The 25,358-nt window shown below is 34.8% G+C and overlaps 2 protein-coding genes and 1 long non-coding RNA gene across 5 annotated transcripts in view; 1 reads left to right on the forward strand and 2 right to left on the reverse strand.

Annotated features, from left to right (window-relative positions):
• LOC106051554 (lysosome membrane protein 2-like) overlaps nt 1–878 on the reverse strand; it is a 24,546-nt gene extending 23,668 nt beyond the window's left edge. Inside the window, exon 1 of one of the 2 annotated variants that reach the window (XM_056039705.1) lies at nt 734–878. The gene's annotated coding sequence lies outside the window, so the exon portion shown is untranslated. Of the gene's footprint in view, nt 1–406; nt 537–733 lie in introns of those variants that run through there. The other variant, XM_056039707.1, reaches the window with a different exon arrangement.
• The window catches only part of LOC129927905 (uncharacterized), a 26,351-nt gene extending 2,804 nt beyond the window's left edge, over nt 1–23,547 (forward strand). The window contains exon 3 of the long non-coding RNA XR_008779558.1: nt 22,410–23,547. This is a non-coding gene — a long non-coding RNA (uncharacterized LOC129927905). The remainder of the gene's footprint in view (nt 1–22,409) is intronic.
• The window catches only part of LOC106061853 (lysosome membrane protein 2-like), a 50,026-nt gene continuing 35,322 nt past the window's right edge, over nt 10,655–25,358 (reverse strand). The window contains exons 2-15 of one of the 2 annotated variants that reach the window (XM_013220071.2): nt 23,624–23,698; nt 22,435–22,663; nt 20,394–20,554; nt 18,090–18,231; nt 17,511–17,726; nt 16,200–16,294; nt 15,984–16,033; nt 15,209–15,278; nt 14,506–14,687; nt 13,792–13,910; nt 12,812–12,885; nt 12,626–12,677; nt 12,116–12,280; nt 10,655–11,424 (exon numbers count right to left, since the gene is read on the reverse strand). In XM_013220071.2, the coding sequence (XP_013075525.2) occupies nt 11,071–11,424; nt 12,116–12,280; nt 12,626–12,677; nt 12,812–12,885; nt 13,792–13,910; nt 14,506–14,687; nt 15,209–15,278; nt 15,984–16,033; nt 16,200–16,294; nt 17,511–17,726; nt 18,090–18,231; nt 20,394–20,554; nt 22,435–22,663; nt 23,624–23,682 (1,968 nt within the window). In that variant the 5' untranslated portion in view covers nt 23,683–23,698 and the 3' untranslated portion in view covers nt 10,655–11,070. The remainder of the gene's footprint in view (nt 11,425–12,115; nt 12,281–12,625; nt 12,678–12,811; nt 12,886–13,791; nt 13,911–14,505; nt 14,688–15,208; nt 15,279–15,983; nt 16,034–16,199; nt 16,295–17,510; nt 17,727–18,089; nt 18,232–20,393; nt 20,555–22,434; nt 22,664–23,623; nt 23,699–25,358) is intronic. The other variant, XM_056039703.1, reaches the window with a different exon arrangement.

A 25,358-nucleotide genomic window follows, 5' to 3' on the forward strand; every position in this document is an offset into this window, starting at 1 on the left:
AGAAAATCATAATTTAATTCAAACACCCTATTAATTTTTTTTGTATGGAATCAAACAACTTGGCTTATGAATCAAATAAATCAGCTCCAAAAACAGAATAAATATAGCCGTGCTCATTAGCATAGACTTAGCCAATCAAAAAATATAGTCTTAACTCAACTGTCTTAACGTCTTAACCATAGGAAGAGGTAAAGTCATCCTGGTAACAGGTAAAAACAACTTAACCTGACTTACAAATTTGAAAGTTTTTTTTCTTACATAAAAAGATAGCTAAATGGAAGGAAATTGGGTTAGAATCATTGGAAAATGGACAAGTACAGTGACATTATAAATATACCAATATACAGCGCGCTAGTTTCATATTAAATATAACAATAAAGATGTAATTATTGTAATGACCACTTACCACTAAAACAGCGAGTGTCTGAATTCCTGTAATGTCCGGATTAAATAAACTACTCTAGATAGTAAGATAAGACAAAGTTTATTTTAGACTGTTACTTTACTGTAACTTTAAGACATTAACTCAGCCTGCTAGTAAGTTAATGAAGTCTAAGTCGACTAAGTGACTCTAAGTCAGTATTTGAGTAAGTCACTGTAAGTGAGTAATGAATTTAAATGAAACAAAAACAAGTCTCTTTCAGTTTCAGTTCTCAGATCAGTAGTCTAGATTTTTTTAGATCAATCATGTTAACATATCTGGATCTATAGTATAGTCTATTAACAAACTTACTCAATTTTGAATTTCGAATATTCGTTCCAAAATATGGGTTCAGTTTCAATATTCTACATGTACTGTGAAACTATATCTAGCTACTGTACAGTGTCAGTGTAGATCTAGACTGTTATAATGTTACTGTATGTATTTGTTTTACCAAGGGAGACTATTCAAAAACAAAAGGAGAGGGGGACTAGTGCATTATTTTACATTTTAAAGTTCACACTATTACAGTGATCTGTTATTATCATCATATCATGCTACATGGTAGCATTCTAGATCTATTCTGTTAAAAAAAAAAAAAAAAGTAAAGTTCCCCTTCCAGACCTTGCGATCTTTAGGATAGATGATGAAAAGGGCATCTGTTTCTGTGGCCCACGGTGTTAACGATGGTGTCATGTTACCAGCACAACGATCAACCGCCATTACTTTCCCCAACAAATAAACTAATGCCAGGTAGCCTACCCATTAGAGCTAGGTGGACTCTATACATGCCCCCCCCCCCCCGATTCTGATTATCCAAATTCTAGCCATTTTTTCGCACCATCAAATCAATAACTTCTAAGTAGCAACTGAACAAGTAGTGATTCCACTGGTTAGTTAGTAGTAGATTAGCCTAGGCGTATCAGGAATTGATGACCAACCATGTACGTGCTCGCCTCTGAATTCTGAGTAGCCACATTTTAGCCAATTTTTAAATATTTTAACAAAATATTTTATAATGAAATACATCTTCCAGATCTGTTTTGTTTTTATTACGTAGATGTAGCCTAGATTTAGTCAGAATCCGGGGGGGGGGGGGGGGTGCAACTGCACCACCATGTACCCCCGTGTGGGTGCCCATGCATTATTGATTTAAGAGTTTAATCTTATCTTATATAATACAGACGTTACTTCAAAAAAGAAGATGATTACGTCCTACGCGTCATGCATTCAGTCATGCATATTAACCAATGACTTAAATTCAGCCAAGTCACTGGTTTTCCTGGCTAGCTCAGGCAACCCATTCCATGCGCTAATAGCACTAGGGAAGAAGGAGTATTTGTACAAATTTGTCCTAGCATAGCATAGCATAATAAATTAATGTTTAGGAAAATTTTGCGCATCGTCTTCTAAGTTTAAATCTAAAGGCCTATTATTGGAATATTATAAAGTGCAGTATCTCAACAAGTGGTGTTTCCACTGAAGTACAGTTGTAAAGATATGCTATTATTGTAACTAGTAGTTTATGTCCGACCATGTAATATGTTTTGTTTGTTTGTAAAATGTTTTACATGTTTCGGATGTTCCTTCAGAGTTGAAGATAGTTTACTTCCTAGTCCAAACCGTTCGAAGGACGACGGCGATGGGAGCGGGCAGGGTTTGAATCCTCGACCGTCGATAAATCCGAACGACAGTCCAGCGCGCAAACCGCACGACCAGGCAGCCATGTACGATTTATTATAGTCTTGCAATTCTTTGCACTATAAAGGTTGTCAAATATTCTGTAGCATGCTAGTCGTGACGATTTGTTTTCATTTGCACATAGATTTAGTTATTATGAATGCCACAATGTCGACTTTCACAAGACTTTATGTATGGTGATTTAACAGAAGGCACTTGATCCGCTGGTCGTCCACAGCTAAGGCATACTATATACTGATGTATGCAAACGCGACATAAAGATCGGCACAAACAGCTGGGGAGAAAGTGGCACTGGATAGATCAATATGAAGTGCGAGCATTCAAGAAAAGGTCCTGCCATACACAACCGTTGTAGAAAGAAGGGTGAAAGTATAAACTACACAAAGGATTGGCCTCTTTAATCACACAAGAAGTTGCAAAGGGAAAAAATTGTCTCGAGACGTAAAATGCCACAATTACTTTTTATAATATTTAGCTAAGGTCTAGAATATGTTTGTGGCCTTGGAGAAGTGCCACTTGGATGGATGGATGGAGAAATCCTTGCCAATTATCTTTCGATGTGATAATGCTCTAGTTTCTTTGAACAAAAGTCAAGAGTGTAAATGTATTAACTTCTTGCGGTGGGTGTCAGCACTCCATAAAATATAGCATGTTAAACACGTCCACCAGTTTACAAAAGAAGAGATACAAGAAAGTTCTTCACATGCCATCGTTCGACTCAAAACGTTGATTTGGATCAATGTAATACTGGCAGCAGCAAGAAACCAAAAATATACATCATGAATTAACTGCATTTGTTGGGTATTTTAATGAAGAAATTGTAGATATCTCAGGCACTGAGCAGATGTCTCTTTGAGTGTTCGTTTTGTCGATTGCAATTGTATTCGACTTCATTGGTTTAGTTCCTGTGGTTGAGAGTGACGCACTGCATGTGTCTAATGTCATTGTACAGTCGTGACATAGACAAAATACTCGGCCAAGGCTGCCCCCTGATGGCTAGTATTCTTTTTCCGTAACTGTCCCTAGCGATAGCGTTGGTGCTGAATTTATCTTTTTTGTGTGAGACATAACCAACTGAAAAATACGAATCCATTCTAGATTTAAGTCTCAACTTTGAGATCTTTGACTGTTTGCTGGATCTTAAAATAACGACTGCAAGTGAAACCAAACAAACTGTACATGTGTAGTAAATGTCTCCGCCTCTTGTTTCTGATTTGTCCTTTCATTGTCGTTAATTAATTATCTGTTCTTGAACAAGTTTCCACGGTGTGGCAGTCTTTTCAACTTAACATAGTGGCCGCTCAACCGCACATCCTTAATGACATAAAAACCAACATGACCATCCTGAGGAACACGTCAGATTGAGGAAGGAGAGACTGCTGGCAGAAAAACTTGATACCGAATATTGAGTTGCTGCTGTTGAGAATTCGCAGTCGACAGACACACTGAGAAAAAAATACATGTTTGGATTTTGGGAGTTATTACAGTACACGGCTTTACATTACATATCTTGATTCTTAAGTTTCTTCATTACGTCAGTTCAACTTGTTTTGTCTTCATCCTAAAAGCTGCAATGCAAAGAAGAATATCAGAACTGCACGATAAGCGTTCATCGCCAGCTTATCCATCGCGACCAAAAGCAATGCATTAGTTTCGGCAGCCACAGTTAACGTTTGCAGTTTTTTGTTGTTGTTTTTTTTGTTTGTTTGTTGTTTTTTTTGATCGAACGTAGGGAATCACGGTCCTCACGGATAAAGTTAACAGTGAATACTTTGTTTTGGCCTGAATAGGGGCAGTTCTTTTCTTTAATATTATAACAAGAAAGTTGAGGCTACGACTTTGAGCCATGGTAGTCAGCTTGCACTCCGCTGCAAAAAATCCTGCGGGCCCCATGACTCTATATACAGGTCTAGAAAAAATATATTGTTACGAATCTCACTATCCAGGCTCTCTGCAAGCTGCACCATACACCACCAACTTAAAGAACTTGACAAGTCAGGGCTCCAAGATAACGTAAAGGTTTAATGTCCATAAATAACAGCCAATACTGTACAATTGGCAGCACGTACACTGTACAAATATCTCTCCGATAACACCGTTCCGCCGTATCAAGTCTTGCACTGGCCTCTCCGTCTCGTTCCGGGCTTACACTGGGTTCCAGGACTGACTTCACACACTAGGCTCGTTGTGTCGGACTCGATCGCAGACCAAGATCAAGACGCCAGTCGTCTCAACTGTACTTGACAGTACTCCGCACTGAACCGTCGTAATGCTCCGTACAGAACCACACCGTTGAACTGTGCTGTAGTCGACCGTGTTCTGAACTCCTGTCGTGAACCCGCTTTCTGAACCGTCTTGACTGCGTCACCTCCGCTCTTATATAGGGTCCCTACTGGCCTTCTCGAACCGGACAGAACGCCGCTCGACGTTTCTAGGCGGTCAGATGACTAAAACTCTCGTGACGCTCCTGAGCTCTGTTCACGTCGGCGATCTTTCCCGAACTGCCGTCGATCCTTCCCGAACCGCCGTGTTGACACTCGTTTCGGCTGATCGTCGTAACTCGTCAAGGTTGACCGCTTGTCTAGCGCTGGCCTGGGGCGATTTGCGTCGGCTGACTACACACACACCACTACCCACATCTGTGCCACCACCAGATTTATAACAATATGATCGCAAAACCTAAACTTGCCATAGACTATCATAACGTCTGTATTATGTAAGAGGATAAGAAGAAGAAGAATCGAAATCTAGATATTGTAGATCCATTGGATTTCATGTTTAACCTAATTATGTGGAATGGGTTTCGGACTGTCGTGCGATGGTCCCGTATAGGCTACAATTTAGGAGGTTTGAGCTCTGTGACTATGAGTCACAATGATTGACGAGATGACTTAATAATGAACATTTCTGGAGCGTATTAAACAAAACGTTCATGTCAATTATCTAGGCATTATCATCAACAACAAGCTTTCATGGGAAGACCACCTTGGAACTCTGACAAAGAAAACAGCCCAGCGACTCTTTTTTCTATACAAACTCAACAGTTTTAAATTAAATAAGAAGATCCTTGAGACATTTTACGGCGCGACTGTACAAAATCTGCTAACATACGGAATAAGTTGTTGGCAAGGCAACGCCTCATCTAAACTGTTGCAACGTCTAGAAAACATCATTAAAAAAGCATCAAAAATTACACTCACAACATTACCACATTTAAAGGAACTTTTTGAACAAACGTGCCTAAGAAAAATCGAAAAAATCTTGGAAGACAACGGCCACCCGCTCCATCAGAACTACGCCAGGTCGTCGCGAAGTGGGCGACTGCTGTCAATCAAAACAAGAACGGAGCGGTACAAAAACTCGTTCGTACCTCACTCGGTCAGACTCTATCACCGCCACTCATTGATCAGGGAACATGAAATGCACCAAGATACCTGTGTGTAGTCGCTGAATGAACTCTTTATGTTGTCTGTTGTATTTATGTGTATTTTTCGTTGTGTTGTCTTTATATGAGAAACGAGTCCTTGTAATCACAACAAATTTCCGTAAGGATCAATAAAGCAGTCTTAGTCTTAGTCTTAGTCTAGTCACAATTGAGTATTATTCAAGTAAAAACAACATTATTAGATCTACCAATGCTTAAAAAACAACAAAATGGGGTTTCAAGCCTATTACCGCTAGCCCTCACTATTCCAAAGCAAATGATCTAGCGGAGAGTGGAGTAAAGGCTGTGAAAAACATAATTAAAAAGTCTGAAATGAGAGAAGATGATGTGGAAATGAGTCTATCAATGTATCGATCTAGGCCATTAGAAAAAGGGTTGAGCCCAGCTCAAATGATGATAGGCAGAAGACTGCGTACTAATATGCCAATGAAGAACGATCTGTTAGTGTTAGGCCTAAGTGTCAACATTGTTCAAAATTTGTAACTGAACATAGGCTACACTTGTAAAGCAGAAAAAAAAATCAGTGTTGTATTAAAATAGAGTCAATAGAGGAATGACGGTTTAAGATCAACTAAAAGAAGTTGACACTTAAAGACTTTGGGATCATGTTAGTCAGCAGTGGTCTCGCTGTGCTGTAGTGAGAAGACATATTGCCCTTAGATCAGCGTTTCCCAAAAACTTTTGACCTATGTGTAGGGCCTACCTTTAATAATTTTTGTACCCCTCGCCCCCTTCTCGAGTTAGAATTTTTCCTCTAGATTGTCAACGAACATCGATATGAAAAAGAAGTTGAGTTTGACTACTTCCAATTAGACTACTTACAATTTGACTACTTACAATTTGACTACTTCCAATTAGACTACTTCCAATTTGACTACTTCCCATTTGACTACTTCCCATTTGACTACTTACAATTTGACTACTTCCAATGACTACTTACAATTTGACTACTTCCCATTTGACTACTTCCAATTAATCTACTTACAATTTGACTACTTCCCATTTGACTACTTACTATTTGACTACTTCCTATTTGACTACTTACAATTTGACTACTTACAATTTGACTACTTCCAATTAGACTACTTACAATTTGACTACTTCCCATTTGACTACTTCCAATGACTACTTACAATTTGCTACTTCCCATTTGACTACTTCCAATTAGACTACTTCCAATTTGATTACTTCCCATTTGACTACTTCCAATTAGACTACTTCCCATTTGACTACTTCCAATTAGACTACTTACAATTTGACTACTTCCCATTTGACTACTTCCAATTAGACTTCTTCCAACAATTTGACTACTTCCCATTTGACTACTTACAATATGACTACTTCCCATTTGCTTGCGAAAAAGTTCGTGCATTCAAAAGAAAGTTTTTAATGTAGTTAACTATTTTCACGCTTTCATCCAGAAATTTTCTGTTGCCGAAACGTCTCTGTGTACACATCCATATGTGGATATGACATTTAAAGCAACATTTTGAATTCATGCAACGTGTCTATGCATTACATATTTTTTTCATAACCTTTAAGATATATTCTCTTGTTGTGTGAACTAATAAAGGCTGTTAAAAGGAAAATTCGTTATGAATATATTTTTTTTAATTAAAAAAAAACACCATACATTAGCAAAATTATATTTGTTGTGAACATTTCTTGTAGCCTACATTTTATAAAAATATTTTTGACTTTGTGATACTGAAAATAAAAAAAAAAAATCTTTCTTTGTTAACGTATTGTAACATTATCTCCCGTACATTTATGTATAGTTTTTGAATTGGTGTATTTTTATGAAAAAATCGCTTGCAATAGTCATTTTGTTTTGTCTATAGAAGAGAGGGATTTAACTGCAAAAACCCCCTGGTATGGGTTTAAACTCAAAAACCCATTGACTGCGCTAGGATGCAAGTGATGGTTTAGCATTAAAATATCACCTAAAATAAACAAAATCAAAGCAAAAAATCAGTCTCTAAACTCCGACCCCCCCCCCCCCCCAGGCAGGGGGTGGGATTTCATTTCTGGAGGGGAGGGGGGTTGAACCCCACCCCCTTGGCTACGCCCATGAATTAAACTGTTTGTTTTTAGAAAACCAAAAGTAGCCATTGCACCTAAACTTTTCATCGCATGGCCAAATTATATTTTTCATTTCTCTTCTAGTTTTCGAGATCTGAGTGTGACAGACAGACATTTTGCACAAACCTAACAGCTGCTTTTCCCCTTAAGGGGGCCGCCTATATATGTCTATGTCTGATGTGTAAATAATGCACAACTAATGCGGAAGATAAGTTTAGATAAAATGGAATTAAAAATTACCGTCTCAACCATGTCGGAACGTTATATTTGTGTTTATTTCGTGTTCTTGGGATCTTTACACAAAATAAGTGACGTCATTTCAATATTTAAGGTAGATTACACCTTTCAGTTTCCTAGGCCTACTGTAAGAACATCGAATGAAAACTTAAGAAGAAGACATTTGACTTGAACAGAACAGGCCGTTACGACACGTCTTGCTGAGCATACAAACTTACAAGGATGTCTTAAAACAAATCAACAGCATTAGAAGCGTTACAGTCGTCTGCATGCTCATTGCAGCTTCATCGAATATCGTGCACACATCGGTATCAACTCTAGCCAGTCCGCCCCTGATCACTAGGCTAGTGTTTTATATAGATATATATTATTATTGCTTGTTAGAAAGCTTATATCAACTCACTCTGTCTGTATGTCTGGTAAAAAGCTTGAACATGTTATTTCTCCTTATCTCGGATCAAGTTGAAATTTCGCACAATTATTTCTTGTAACTGACAAAACATTAATCGATTACAAAAAAAAAACAAAACAATTAGTTAATTAACTTTTTGTAATTACTTATTTTGTTTAGTATCGAAAAAGGAAAGAAATTGGACTTAACAGATGTGGTGGTATAAGTTGAATTAGTCCCCTTTATACTTTGTGTAGATACACAGATACCCCCTTCTTTCTTCACTCCTTTTTCCAACTGGTCCAGACAATAATAGAATCATATATGGCCTCCTTCAGTCCGAAGCGAATGTGGATCATCTTATAGAAATGAGACGAATGCCTGGGCATTAGCTGTGGTCGAACGACGTCGCCCACACACCACTTCCCCCCTCTCCACGCAGCTGATGTATCCAAAGGAACGGCAAGTGTCGATACAGTTTGGGGTGCTGCAAACTGCCTTAGGGTCGCCAGCTCCTGAATTTTCCCCAGGGTTGACTCCCGAAGCTTTTACCATGATTGGGTAAAGCTGCAAGGCAACAGAGTCTTGAATTCAGAGTTTTCCTTCTCCTAGGTGGGTAGCCAGCTATGGCTAACGAGGCCCTCCTGCCCGAAGCTTACTGGTTTAGGCGCCAGTTACTCACCTTTACCCCTTCTCGTGTTAGGATCTTAATACATTGAGAAATCTAAAAGCGTGAAATAACGCTAAACAAATAGGCCTACAATGGGTAAAAGTATTTCTAATCGTACAGATTTATTATTGTTATTCTAGAAATCTATATCTATTTCAAATTTAATTGATACAATTATAATTACTATACGTTTTTTTTTCTTGTTTGATTTAATATAGGCATACACATTGATTTAAATCTACATGCTTAAACAAGCAAAATACTTTTTAAAATTATTAAGCTTATCTGAGGGGGGAGAATTCCATATTTACAACCATATATCTCATAATGTAGAATTTATTTCCCTTTTTCAATATCAAACAAAAATTCACCAATAATTAATAGACAAAGTGATTAATTTATTTTATTGATTCATGTTTTGTTAGGCACAATAAATAATTGTGTAAAGTTTCATCTTGATCTGAGAATAGTTGTGGGAGAAATTCTGTGGCATTTTACGTCTCGAGAGACGATCTTTTCCCTTTGCAACTTCTTGTGTGACTAAAGAGGCCAATCCTTGATACACAGCTGGTTGGGCATATATAATCACCAGGCGCCGTTGCATTTTCACCCTTCTTTCTGCTTCTGTTGTGTATGACATCTGCAATCTGTGACCCTTCCTTTATGCTCTCTCTCCATGTGGATCCGTCCAGTGCCACCTCTTCCCAGTTGCCAGTGTCGATTTTGAAGAGCTTCATGTCGCGTTTGCATACATCCGTATAACGTAAAAGTGGGCGACCAGCGGCTCTCCTGCCTTCTATTAGATCGCCATACAGGATGTCCTGTGGAAGTCAACCTACTGGCATTCTACGAACGTGGCCAAGCCAGCCAAGGCGTCTGCTGCTGATAACAGAGCGAATGCCTGGCATCCTGCTCTATATAGCAGGGAGAAATATTGTTTAAAATAATACCAGATAGACAGACAGAGTGAATTGATGTAGCTTTGTAAAAACAAAAAGAAATATTTAAGACTTCATTCATATGAGTAGTCCTAAATAGTCAATTTTTTTTTATAGGACTACTGTTTTGAATTGTTCAGGCCTTTTAACAGAGTATGGAGCTCTTAAGAACAAGGTCAGCATTCTCAAATGCTCCAAACTTTTAGCTTCCTGGGCATGTGTTGTCTCTTATTCTGTTGTGTCTGGTTGTGCGAAAAAATGTTAGTAGTTGCGGTTTCATGCTAAATTTGCATCATTTATATTTATATCATACCCTTGCCAGTTTAGTATTGGCCTATGCTACAACAAATTCTTCCCCAACTATATTTACAAGAAAGAAATGCTAGGAAATTATGTAGACTTACACCTGACATTAGCAAACAAGTTCAGACCAAATTAATCAAGCTTTAAATCACTAATCCTTTTGCGCCCATAGGGTTGGTAACTCTGTGTAGTAGAACTATAATTGGATGCATAACCATTTCAAACTTGAATGGTGTTACACTCATTATCCCAGCTGAGCACTTTTACTTTGCAACCTTCTATAAACTATATAATACAATTTTTCTTACCAATTTTCTAAGCAAGGGTGTGTTTAACACATTCTCCCTTATTCTTATTATTGTCTACTAGCAGAAAGAAACAAGAGGAACAATTTATTTTGTTTCAAAGATATTTCACTAACAACATGGAATTTATTTACCAACTTATATAAAACTTTAATAAGATATAATTTTAAAATCTTTTATTTGGATTTTGCACCAAATATATATTTATAAAAGCTTACTTAAAAGACCTTTTTTTGTAATTGCACATTGGTAACTATAGCAATGACCATACATTTCCATTCAAAAATTTTAATCTCATAAATCTCTTCACAGCATAAAAGGCTCAAAGTTTCATCCATACACACATTTACACTTGAGAAAAAATTGTAATATCACAAAATAATGTGGTAATATGAATAAAATAAAATTTAAAATAATATTTTTAACTCTTTGACTACTGGTACCACACCCTTTAAAAGAAACAAAGTGACTTATGGTAGATAAAGAGTTAAAAATTTTCATTCCGAAACAAAAACAACAAATTCAAACATTCACAGACTGTAAATATATTAAAAGAAAAATAATATTGCAAAGCACATCACGTAAGACTAGTTGTCTTACCACTATTACCAAAACTATCATAATATGCAGAATCATAGTACGAAGTTTTCTCTATGGAGAGCTGATCATCCTCTAAGGAGTCTTCCATCTGCCTGGCCCCTGTTGGATTGTTGGGTCTGTTCTGCGGCTTTGTATTTTCATCTCTTCCCTCCCTTGATTGAATACTGGTGCTGTTCAACCTGTTGCTGGTGAAAGAGTTTGGAGTAACAGGAGAGGCTTGTGCAGAATCACTTGTACCATTGATATCAACTGTTGCCTTTTGGGCTAATCTTTTACTTCGATTTCTGATCACTGGCTCATATTCTGAATCTTCAATTCTTGTGTACAAATTCTATTAAAAAAATATTTTATTAGTGATGTAACGGCTGCATCATATGTAAGATCAGTCATGATCAATAACTTATAAGCTTTTTTACCCAGATTTTAAAGACACTTCAGTTCATGTACCAGTACCTATTATTTTGTTTTGTTTGTTACCCATTGTGATGATAGTACTAAACACTTTACCATATTGTTGGTAGTTGACAAAGGGGTGGGGTAAAAGAAAATATGCTAGTTAATGAGCAAGCATAAAATACATAAGACAGTACTCACTTCTTCATGGACTCAGTAGTTGAAATATATTGTCTTTATGGCAATTTAAATTTATTTAATAGTCTACTTTTGTTTAAAAGTAGAAAAATAAAATCTATATCAGCATTGCTGTCCCCTTAATTCTAGAAACATTACAATGTATAAAATTAAAAAAAATTTGCAATTAACCATTTCTTGAAAGTGTTTTTTTCCTTATAGTAAATAGAAACAAGAAATGCTTATGATATGTCAAGGAAATATTTTATATAAAACGAAAGTCACTAAAAACTCACAATACTAAGTCATAGAAATAGAAATTTGAGGGTTTATGTGTGGGTTAGGTACATTTGCTCTAAAGTGCTATTGTCTTTATTATTCTGCTGCAATACTAAAAGAGCTACGATTATAATCAATATGCTGTCAAATTAATCTTATGATAAAAAACAAACCTGCTGTCTACTTTTATATTTCCAATAAGTGACTAATGATGCTGCTACCAGAAGAAGTACTCCACCAAGGCAAAACAATCCTATTCTTATAAAGGGTAGAGCATCCATTGGATCTTGCATTAGAGATTTTAAAAGATTGGCTGTGTCTGGATCAATATTTGCTACCTAGTGAACAAGACAGAAAATATATATTAGAACCTACAAAGAAAACTAAGTACAAATACATTATTATATTGTATAAGTTGCTGAAGGAAAATGAATAAAAATTGAAATCATATTATTTGATATTGGTCAAAGTATTACAAGAATCTCTGGTCAGTATTCAATCTGCACCACATTCACTTACATAAGAGTAGGCATGTTAATCCTATTCACCTCCCTAAAAAATCCCAACATATCTGATCCTAATACACCCCTCATCAATTCATCATACCCCATCAATATTATACATTATGCATCAATACATACATACCCCATTAATACATACATACCCCATCAATACATACATACCCCATCAATCCATAAAACAGGAATGTAGCTGATTGGAAAGTTTTTGAATTTTCTGATAAAAAAAAAATATATTAGTTCAAAATTAGTATCAATTATTCTTTCCTCCCTGTAAAAAAAATTGCTTAATTTTATTATACATTTTTTCAGCCTATAAAAGCTTTATTTAAAATAAAATAACACACTTACGTAAAATATTTAAAGCTTTGAGTTCTTACGACAATTTGATATCTGCGTGCTGCTCTCATTGAAATCCCAGTCAACTGATGAAAAAATTGTTAGAAAAAGTTGAAATTGCAATATACACACACACACCTACAGTAATAAAGAGTCTGTTGGTGAAAAAAAAAAATATTTCTATACCTTTATAAGAAACCTATTTTTTTTGGTCTCAACAAACTATATTGTCTCTCTCTCTCTCTATATATATATATATATATATATGAAGGAGGAAAAGCGGTGAGTGATAAAGCATGTGGCTACCAAACTGAGGGGGCCTGGGTTCGAATTCTGGTGAAACTGAGATTATGAATATCTGGATCTTTAGGGCGCCTGAGTCCCCACAGCTCTAATGGGTACCTGGCATTAGTTGTGGAAAAGTAACGGTTGTTGGTCATTGTGCTAGCCACATGACACCCTTATTAACCGTGGGCCATAGAAACGGATGATCTTTACATCATCTGCCCTAATGATCATTAGGTCTAAAAGGGAGATTTTTTTTTTACTATATATATGATGAAATGAAAATTTTTTCATTTTAAAATAATAATAAATTTAATTGAACTACCATCTAATTAATTATGACAAATTCTAAGTATCAAAAAGAAAAAGCAGGTTATTAGGACTAAAATGATCCTGCCTAAGTGAGTTCTCATAAAGTAGAATTAGAATCAACTGTCTTTGTTAAGTATGTTCATAAATGTGGACATACAACTCTTTGAAGTGCCTAATCTTTATCAAATATAGGTATGGTCAGACATTGTTAAGTCATGGAGCACCTTTCAAAAACAGAATAATCTTAACTTGTTAATAGCTCGGAATTTCATGACATTTTTTTCTTAGCTCATGCCAGAAATCACAATAAACAAATTTTTTTTAAAAATCAAATATGAATTATGTGATTTTATAAATAGATATCTATATTTAATTTGAGACCTGTAAGTGCTTACTTCATGAATGTCATAAAATGGTTGGTGATCAGACTGAGAAGGTCTTAAACCTGTGACCTGTTTTTGATAATAAGGATCCCCACCAACAAAATGTGGCAGAGACACATACATTGGAGCAACTGAAGAGTAGAGAGTAGAGAAGAGTTTTAAAATGACAGAGTAAAAAAACAAAACAATAAATAATCTTTATTATCCTGAGGGAAATTAGTCTTACAATTATGCACTAAACATAAGAATACATTAAGATGACAGCAAACCAAACATACATTAATACCACATTTTAATTAAAAATAACTTATGAAGTTCATCAGAAAGTTGGATTTTATTAAAGTATTAAATTGCTAAGGGAGCAAAATAGATCTTATTTTAGGGTCACATTTATATTTTATAGTATAATAGCCGGATATGACCTACGCATGTAGGCCCTATTTGGATATTACCGATCTACTAGATTGGATTTAGATCTATGTCAAACATGGCAAATGTTCCCTTCACATTTTTTAATTTTAGACATGAAAATAAAAGTAGAGTGTGAAAATGGGTTGACCAGTTTAGCCAACATATTCATATCAAATATGAAATACCATAAAAAAGGGTTTACTCCATTTGTCAAAATGTTTCGTTTTTACTTCTTACATACTCCTTACAATTGGCTTTATATAATATTACATTTTATTTAGTACTACTATATAGGTGTCAATATTCTTAACTTACAAAAGGAAGCTTCGGATAAGTTGTATACTCCAGATGGAAGACAGTGGGATGGATCTGGTGTACAGTAACCAATATTTTCAGGGTTTTGTGCATTGGCAGCAAATTCTGAGTAAGGCACATAATATCTCAGAGTTCTGATACCTCGATACGAAGAAGTACCATTGTAGACTAGTTTGAGAGATCTGCCACAATGTAACGGCAAAGAAAATGTTAATAAGTAGATAGGACTAGGCTACATATTATATCATTCTTATGTGCAACATTGATTCATAAATAATCTTTAAATATATATACTCTATTGTAACAAGGAAAATTAAATATAGTTGTGTATTAACCTAATAAAACACTACAGGAAAACATGTCTTGATCCTAGCTTTATTGTACAACAATGAAAAAAACAGTTCACGATAACATAGTACACACACACAAGCTGACCTGGACACCACAACATTTTGACACAATATTGCAGATGAGTTCAAAACACATAAGAAACATAAATACATAACAAGTTGTAAAATATGTTTTAAATAACTTTATTGTGTACATGATATTTGAAACCTTTTCAGAGTTACACTACCATTTTGTGAGCTATATTGCAATTCTCATTTTAGGCTAAATGTCAAAACAAAGTCTTTACCTTTTAAAATTGACTTGTTTAAAATCTTTAAATAGGTAGTGATTATTGTTGAAGTTTATAACTTACCTGTGCAAGTAAGCATCAAATATAGACAAATTCTTGCTAGTATCAAGGAATGGGGGATGCATGGAACCATCTGATAAGTAAAGCATTTTCACCTGCTTGAATTACTTAGCATGTAAAATGTAAAAATTTGTTTTCTTTAAATCTTTTAGTGTCTTTTTAAAAAATATATTTAAGATAACATTCCTTTCAATATATTTCAAATGTGTTATACATAAACATGTTACAAATAGCCTTTCTAAACATTTGAAAATATTTTGATAAATCTATTTCACTTGCTTGACTACATCCAAAAGAAAAAAAAATTATAAGAAAAGAATTATAAATTAGCTATCAGAATTAGATCATCCATTTAAAGATTAGTTGTTTCTTTGTTGTGTTTTTCTTTTCTTATAATTTCCTTTTAGAAAAATTTCAATGTAATTTGCTGGACAAGTCTGCTTACTTCAAAATTAGTTCATAGAAGTTTTTTTTTTCTTAACCCTGAATAACTATTAAAATCATTTATTTTGAAAAAGTTTGGTATCTTATGGTAATAAAGCCTTTATTGATTTTTTGAAATGCACAACAAACATAAACTAATTTTGTTCCTTCTGACTGCCACATTCATTTGACATGATCATAGTTCTATTGTACATGAATATCAGATCAAAACAATTTTGCAGCTAACAAAAATACTTTTAAGTTCACTAAGCCCTCTAATTATTAAGGTAATATCTAGATTTAATAATCAAAATACAGTTTAAAAAAACTTTTCTAAAATAAAATATATCTTTACCTGTTCCTCTGATACCATTAGCATAGTCTGACTTCCAGACAGATAACTTCCTTTAAAAGAGAAAATTATTACAAATCTTTATTTTTAATCTAGAAAATGATCCATTAGCCAAAGTTCAATGATAAAGATATTTAGGAATTTATAGGAAGGAAGGAAAAAAGTAAGCATTGTACTTGGAGTTCAAAAGTGGCAAAGAGAAAAAGAATCCAAACTTACTTTAATCCATTCCATCTGTCAATAATAGCAAAGTTATCTAAGTCTCCATTTGTACCTGAGTATACATTATAAAGACCATCACCTGTATTGTTTTTCTGGGAAGAAATTCAGTCATATAAATAAAATAAATCTGCCACTTTAAGTATCGAGCTATAGAGGAATCCACTTCAGCTGAAGTGTTAAGAAACACGACTTGACATACACTCCAAACAAGGGAAATAACTGTGAAGTCATCATTCATAAAAGTATTTTCTATTATATGTGGGATCACAGTTTGTCAGAATACTTCGGTATCTCTGCAACAGATATTTTGAACAATGTTGAGGGGGAGGTGTCAATGTTCTGCAGGAATGTATTTTGTATAAGTGAACATCAGAAATTAAAACATTTTACAGCTTTTTTAATTTCAGTTATCAGGAACTCTGGCAAAAGTAACTTAAAATTTACCAATTTTTCAATAAAGATAAAGAAGGGAAAAAAAAATGAAGTAAATTTGAATGAAACAAAACTCTGATTTTGAATAAATTCAAATTATCTAGATTCCACTGTCCATTTTTTATAGTAAAAAAAGTAAAGTTCCCCTCTCAGACCTTGCATTAATAGGGCAGATGATGCTATGGTCATCTGTTTCTTTGGCCAAGGATTAATGAACAGGGTGTCATGTGACCAGTACAATGACCAACTGCCTTTATTTTTCCCCAACTAATGTCAGGCACCCATCAGAGTTGAGTGAATTTATGGGCACCCTAAAAATCCAGAAAATCAAAATCCCAGTCTTTAAAACCAGGACCCCAGGTTCAGAAGTCAAGCACTTAACCACTCAGCAACTGTGCCCCTATTTTTTATAGTAAAAAATACAAAATGAGATTACAATCTTAACAGAAAAAGAAAAATATTAGAGACCATTAACATATTTATGGTGAAGACTGGAATGGATCTTTAAAAGAAATGGCAAGTGAAAACTAAAATAGCATAATGGATAAACAAAATGTTAATACACTTAGGAAAGGTCTAAAAAATGAACATATGACTATATTAATTATCAAGTCACTTGAACCCACTATAACCACTTAAAAATTATTTTAAATATTTTTTTTGTTCTAATTTTTTTTTTTTTGTTTCATTTCTTCTTCTTCCTCATTTTCTATAACTTCATTAAAGTACAGTCAAACTTATTGCAAGAGTAGATTAAGCCTTTCACACAAGACCCACTGACCACTTTTGCTCTCACTTTTGTCTTTTTTGTCTATACTTTATCATGGGCTAGTTTTTCTCACCCAAGTTGAGAATTCAAAGAACACTACAACTTACATCTGTATAAAATCCAAATCTCCCACTGAACAGAGGTGAGGATATGTTGAACTTCTTGGCTGTTTTTGCTGCTTCTTCTAAGACTGGATCCTCATAACCCCACCAGATATCCCGCACTGATAATGTTCTGAACACATCCTCTCCTTTGCTAATGAAAAAAGCATCTATAACTGTCTGAAGGGCTGGGTACTCATACTGCAGTATTGTAGCTGTGGTCTAGTTCATGTAATAAGCAAAAAGGTAACAATTAAAGAGGTTTCCATTGCACCATTTCGGAAATGATATACAAATTATTTTGTGAGAAGAACACACATCAATGTTAAGTTACAATAAATATTAAAGCTAATGCCTAAACTACATTATGTTCTATTTGTAGTGCCAGTTCTCAATTTTTTTTCCAGGGGCTTCTCAAACATTTTTTCAAGGTACTTCTGTGCTCTTTTCTTTGACATACATAATTAATTCTCCTTTCTATCAAGTGCACCACAAATGTGCCTCAATTTATAAACCTAATGCAGATGATAATTACCATTTAATTATTTCAAAATGCCACAACAACTACTGCTATAAAGTTCTTACTATATAAGGTATGTTTATAGTGGTAAAATTTTCATCATCTGGTCCCACTGAGGCATCTCTGTTGAAGACGAATGTCTGAGGCTGAACATATTCGACGGTGTCATTGTCATGCCACTTGATACTAGTCTTCTCAATGTGCATCCTATAAGATTTAACAAGTCTTAAGTTAAAGTTAATGAGGTTGTGGAGCTGTAACAAAATGATCCTCATCATGGGATTTTTATAAAGACCATAAATGGTAAAATTCTAGTTTGTTTTTTTTAAATCAGCAGGCATCAGGACTTCAAGGTGGGCATCAAAATAGTATGGCTATAGAAATAGATACTTGTGAATTTCTTTGTATATTATATATAATATCTTCTTTCCAGTTTGAATTTGAATTATAATTTATTAGAACTTTAAGATTACACCTACCGGTGTGTCATATCAGATTAGATCATTTAGTACTAAATGTGTCTCTATAAAGTGATGTACCTGTACTTTGTCTTTTTTTTAAATTACTAAACCTTTATGTTGTACACCTGCATATTTTATATCTTCTTTCCATGATTAATGTTAATTATAGCTTATTAAAACTGTAACATATTCTGTGATCATTACAGCTATGACATTTCAGATGATTTGGTATTGAATGTGTCTCTATTAAGTGATATAAGCTTATTGTTTTTTATAGACAGCATTCTCAAAATGTAAATATTTCACATGTTTCTTAATATTTCCCTTGTTTCGGATGTTGAAGATAATCTACATCTTACTCCAAACCTCCCACATGAGGACAGGAGATGACAGCATACAATGTATGAACCATGTACCATTGAGATGACCAAATGAGAAACAAGTGTGCTCACCACACACTGCTAGACCAGGCATATATTCATTTTTAAACATGTCAGTTTTAATTACAGGTATTGTTCTGTTAGTACATAGAAGTTGATAACTGTCTGGCCAGGGCCAGTAGCGCTTTTGGATGCCTTCAGGTGAGAGTTTGGCGGAACAGATCGCTCCACCTGCCTACAAAAATCATTGTCTAGAGTTTGAGTTTTGAATTTAGGCACATCGGCACAATTTCGGCCATGTCGTGCCAGTAATCCTTTAAGGATCACTCTCCCTTTACATAACAAGGGCTAAATTCTATACAGTTAAATCATTAAAAACAAGGTTTATTCACAGTTAAAATAGTAAAGGTAGTAAAAATTTAATAATTTGGTAAAAATTTTATATAAATATTATATGTTCACAATTCAAAAATCAGATCTTCATAGAAAATCAGTGTCTACCAGGCGGTGGTTCTCTCAACCCTTCTGTATGGCTCTGAGACATGGACACTTTACAGGAAACATCTAAGATTTCTTGAGTGCTTCCACCAAAGATGCTTGGGCTCCATCATGGACATACGGTGGCAAGACCGCAATACAAACAGCGATGTCCTTGCGAACGCAGGTATGGACAGTATAGAAGGACTTCTTTTGGCCCAACAGTTGCGCTGGGCAGGGCACGTATCCCACATGGGAGACAAACGTATGCCAAAGGCAGTCTTTTTTTGGTGAGCTAAAAGGTGGTCGACGTAACAGAGGCGCCCCACAGAAACGCTTTAAAGACCAGCTTAGGTGTCAACTTTCCTTGGCTGACATAGGAGAGAGCACCTGGTTGCATGCGGCCTCAGAATAAAACAGCTGGAGGTCACTCACGAAGGCCGTGGGATACACATTTGAGACCAAAAGAAAATTTGCTGCCGAGGACAAACGCAAACAGCGAAAAGAAAATCTAGATCGACGCCTGCGGACAATGGTTATGCTTGTCCTGGATGTGGCAAAATATGTAGGTCACAGCTGGGACTGCACAGCCACAGGAAATACTGCATTCCTCACTAATCTTCGGACTCGAAGACTAGCCTTATTATTATAGAAATATAGAATAGTTAACAAAAGAATGAATTAATAGAGACTTCATCTTAAGTAAGAACAGAAGGCATTAAAAGCTCCCTTTATTATATCCCATCCTTTCAAGTAATTTTCATAAAACAACAACATTAAACAATGTCATCATATAAACAACATTAAACTATGACATCATATAAACAACATTAAACAATGTCATCATATAAACAACATTAAACAATGTCATCATATAAACAACATTAAACAATGACATCATATAAACAACATTAAACAATGTCATCATATAAACAACATTAAACAATGTCATCATATAAACAACATTAAACAATGACATCATATATCACACCATTTGTTTTAAAATTCTTATTCCAGGCATTGTAAAAATAAAGTCAACAAGTGCACTCACATGTACACATATGGTCCTTTCTCAATTACAGAAGGTGGGGCAGTACCAGCTAGAATCTCATCTGGATTGGTGATGTGGAAGACATAAATGTTGAAACTAACTGGAACAGGAGGCTTCTGCCAGAACTTGAAGGCAAAGCTTCCATTTCTTATGGGCAGTTTCTGAAAGACAAACCAAATAAGATACTAGTCAAAATATTTTGTTTTGCAATTCATAGAAAATTCAATCATAGAACACTCTTTGGTACGGTAGAAGTGTTCCATATGATATGATATAGCATAGTTATGAAGTGTTCCATGTGATATGATATAGCACAGCTTTGAAGTGTTCCATGTGATATGATATAGCACAGCTTTGAAGTGTTCCATGTGATATGATATAGCATAGTTATGAAGTGTTCCATGTGATATGATATAGCACAGCTTTGAAGTGTTCCATGTGATATGATATAGCACAGCTTTGAAGTGTTCCATGTGATATGATATAGCACAGCTTTGAAGTGTTCCATGTGATATGATATAGCACAGCTTTGAAGTGTTCCATGTGATATGATATAGCATAGTTATGAAGTGTTCCATGTGATATGATATAGCACAGCTTTGAAGTGTTCCATGTGATATGATATAGCATAGTTATGAAGTGTTCCATGTGATATGATATAGCATAGTTATGAAGTGTTCCATGTGATATGATATAGCACAGCTTTGAAGTGTTATGATTTCTATTTACTACTTGCAAGACAATGATGGTATAAAAAATAGTATTTGATTCTACTTGTTATTTTAAATAACTTGTTTCTTAGTAAAATAAGGTAAAGTTAATAGATTGTTACAGAGAATATTAAGTTATGCTTCATAGAGGCTTTGGATGGCAAAAAAAAAAAAACAAATTAAGGAAAAATTAGAAGCATGGTAGCTACAGATTTTGGTTGATAATGTTTCCTTGATAACCATTTCATTTAGCCATCAGACAAGCCAAAATGTACTGAAGGTTTTTGATGACAAGCTAAAAAAGTTTTTTTGATGAAAAGTAAAGATTTCCTAAAAGATTTTTATGATAAGCAAACATTTACTAAAATGGTTTTTGATAAGTTAAAATGTTCTTTTAAAAAAAAAAAAAAAAGGTTTTTGAACCAAAACATTTTAATAGGTTATTGACTTCTGACACCAAAACACTAATGTAAATATAAACATACTGAGAGAATGTAACTGTAAGATTCATATTCATGTTAATAATGAGCAATAACTTTGATAACATGATAAGCTCACACACACTTTAAGAACTGCTGTGAAAAATTGGAAGAAGAAATGAGTCCAGGCAATCGGATCCAGCTACTATACAATGCCTAGTATGTAGCCAAACATTTCTGGCTAGGTTACCAGCCACATGAGAAGGTCCAAAATGTAGAGCGAAGCCCCAACAGAAATATTGGGATCCCAGACAACTGGATACATGGAAGCCCCAATGCCTTACCCCCACATGCCCAAAACTGGATACATGGAAGCCCCAATGCCTTACCCCCACATGCCAACAACTTTCCAATACCTATACAGGATGAACATGAATTCACTTTTAAAGTTTTCCTTCCATTGCATTTCTCATTATAATAAAAAAAAACAAGCAATAGAAAAAAAAAATACTTTTTATAGCAAAGCTTATTGATGGAAAGAACAGCTAATAAGGGGATTATATCCATATATGTATATATATCCACATCTCTCGTTAAATAGCTTTTATTCCCTTTATTTCGATATCAAACAAAAGAATTCATCACCAGAATGGGAAATCGGAGAAAGAGCAAGTTCAAACTTTTTACCAGACAGACAGACAGCGTTGAAATAAGCTTTGTAATAAAAACAACTACATAGGCCTACCGGTATTGAATGTGAAATGATATCTATTGGTCTGCAATACAATGTCAAAATTTAGCTCAGAGCATCTTCCCAACCCCTTTCCGCAAGAAAAGAAAAAAGTGAAAGCTAGATAGTTCATTAAAAACTACACTATTTGTTACAGCTACTGAGAGACATCCATAGTTCACCTCAGACATCTCCTGATGAGTGATGGCATCCACTATGTCGTCAAATACGATGGCTGTAACCAGCAACATCAGCGAAGACAGGCAGAGAACCACGAGAGACACCAGCCGCTTCTTTCTGGAACCTTTCACGCATGGCGACATCTTCTTCGCTGGCCTTATCGCATACCTACCATTTTTTGTAGTTTTGTCGATACGCTTGGGGCGTATAAATGGAACACTGCTTTGAAAACTAAAAACGAAAAAAAAATGTTCATGTACATTTATAAACTTCAAATCGGATGTTCTGGCCTTAAGCCAAATATAAATAAATAAATAGTTTTTAAAAAACGCTAATATTAAAACGCACTAAAAAAGTACAAAATAATTTTGGAAGGAAACAAAGTTACCAATATAGTTTGTGTGTAAACACAAACTCAGAATAGGCACCAGAAATGGTCCACTCAGGCAAGTAAAAAGGCGGGTTTCAATATTTACAGCCAGAATATCAGAAGCTATAAACTGCTAAATCTCAATAACCACAACCCTATCTCAATAACCACAACCCTATTTCCGGCAATACAAAAAGAAGAGACGTGCAATGTTAGGCCAACTGACAACATGATACCACAATATAAGGAGATATATTTGTGTTATTTTTATTACACTTTTAACATTCCTAGGTTCTCGATGAACTGATTGGTATATAGATATGGTACAATCATATGTAAACCTGGCCTAACTGATGTGATTGAATGATTATCTAATAGACGGTTTCCTAAAGGGCCAATCTCTCATTCAAGGCCTAAAAAAAACCTTTTCCCTCTGGTTACATCTCTATACTGATTGTGTTATAGGTACATAGCAATATCTATATGTATTATGCGGTGTATATGATAATATAAAATACTGCTTGTGAAATGTTTTAAATTCTGTTCGCGTTATATACATACTAAATGTATTCTTTCTCTTTAAAAACAAAAGTGTACATATTATTTTAAATAAATGTTTTACCAAGTGTAACAGAAAATGTTAAATTTTGTACTACAAACGATTTTTTAGAAAGTTTTTTTTATATAAAATAACAAAAACGTTTGCTTAATTTTTTTTAAATAAACAGGAAAATTTTCTCCCTAATTAATATAGTTTGTTGTGTTTTTGATAATCAATAAATAGTGTTATAGTAAAAATGGTGTATTTTTACAAAGCTTACATCAACTCACTCTGTCTTTCTGCCTGGTAAAAAGTTTGTTCACGCCATTTCTCCCACATCCAATTACGGATCAATCTGAAATTTTTGCACAATTATTTCTTTTACCTGACAAAAAATATCAATAAAAAAATTAACCAATTAGTTAATTAACATTGGTTATTAATTTTTTTTTTTTTGCTATCTCAAACAATGAAAAGAAATTGTACTTGACTGATGTGGTGGTATAAGTTGAATTAGTCCCCCTTATACTATGTAGAGTCGCCGCTTTAAAGTTTGAAACTAACCATAGATATTTATAAAACCTTCTATTTTCATAAGCACTTCCCTGCGGTTAATGTGTCTCTTCTTGTACCCTCAAGTTGAAGTTCATATTGTACAACTTTGTTGAAAAATGCACTTAAAAGGCGATCACGGTAACATTCACATAGATACACCTTCTCTCTCCCCCATCCCTTTGTGACTTGAAGTTTTGTGTACTTTATTATACAACATTTATGAACAGTATAAAAATTAAGTATTCATATCTATTTCAGCCACACACCTATATATATTGCAAATAAGGGGGCAGTGTAGAATTGTTTAATCTCTAAGAATGAAGATCATGCAATTTTTCATAATTCGGAAATCCGAATACAATAGATATACATGTTTTCAAGTTACATGAAGTTACTTCCTTCGGCCAGTCTATATTTATTTATGTCTAGGGTCCAGACGAATGTTAGGTTCATAGCGTAATGAGAAAGCTAAAAGCATGAAATTGCACCAAACAAAAACAATGGGTAAAAATATTTCTAATCGCACAAATTTATTATTGTTAGTCTAGATCTATTACACATTTTATTACATGACTGATCCAAATTTATTGATTAAACCATGATTTAACTACGATTGAAATAAGCTTTTTAAAAGTATTTTTCATATTTTCTTGTAATGAAAACAAAACCTGCTTGCATATTCAATGCACTTTAAATAACGAACAGGCTGTATATAGTGAAGACATTTTGTCGTCTTTAACAGCATTAGAATTCTGTCGAGATCATCAAATTACGGGCGGTTTGAGAGGCTCAAATTCTATTTTGAAAAAAAAAAACTGGATAAAACTTTGTGATTGCGCGCAATCACGAAAAACGAAAACGAAAAACAAGTAGCTTCTCCAGCGGAATGTTAAGGCACCAACAGAGAAGCTTCTCCAGCGGAATGTTAAGGCACCAACAGAGAAGCTTCTCCAGCGGAATGTTAAGGCACCAACAGAGAAGCTTCTCCAGCGGAATGTTAAGGCACCAACAGAGAAGCTTCTCCAGCGGAATGTTAAGGCACCAACAGAGAAGCTTCTCCAGCGGAATGTTAAGGCACCAACAGAGAAGCTTCTCCAGCGGAATGTTAAGGCACCAACAGAGAAGCTTCTCGCCCAGTCAGGGATGTTGATTCCATATTCTGAATCCCTTGAGAGAGTAATTGAAGGAACCTTTCTAGTGTTCAACCCTTTGAGAACACCTTCCAATAGGCATACACATATTCACATAATTGAAGGAGAACAGTGTTTACAATCAAATAATCGACACCAACAGTTGGGAGATAGAAGCACTAGATAGATCCACAAGGAGAGCAAGCGAAAAGGAAGGGTCTTGGATTGCCAATGCAACACACACCACTACACACCAACAGTTGGGAGATAGAAGCACTAGATAGATCCACAAGGAGAGCAAGCGAAAAGGAAGGGTCTTGGATTGCCAAT

This window comes from Biomphalaria glabrata, chromosome 8, assembly GCF_947242115.1.
Source record: "Biomphalaria glabrata chromosome 8, xgBioGlab47.1, whole genome shotgun sequence".
Classification (NCBI taxonomy): Eukaryota; Metazoa; Mollusca; class Gastropoda; family Planorbidae; genus Biomphalaria; species Biomphalaria glabrata.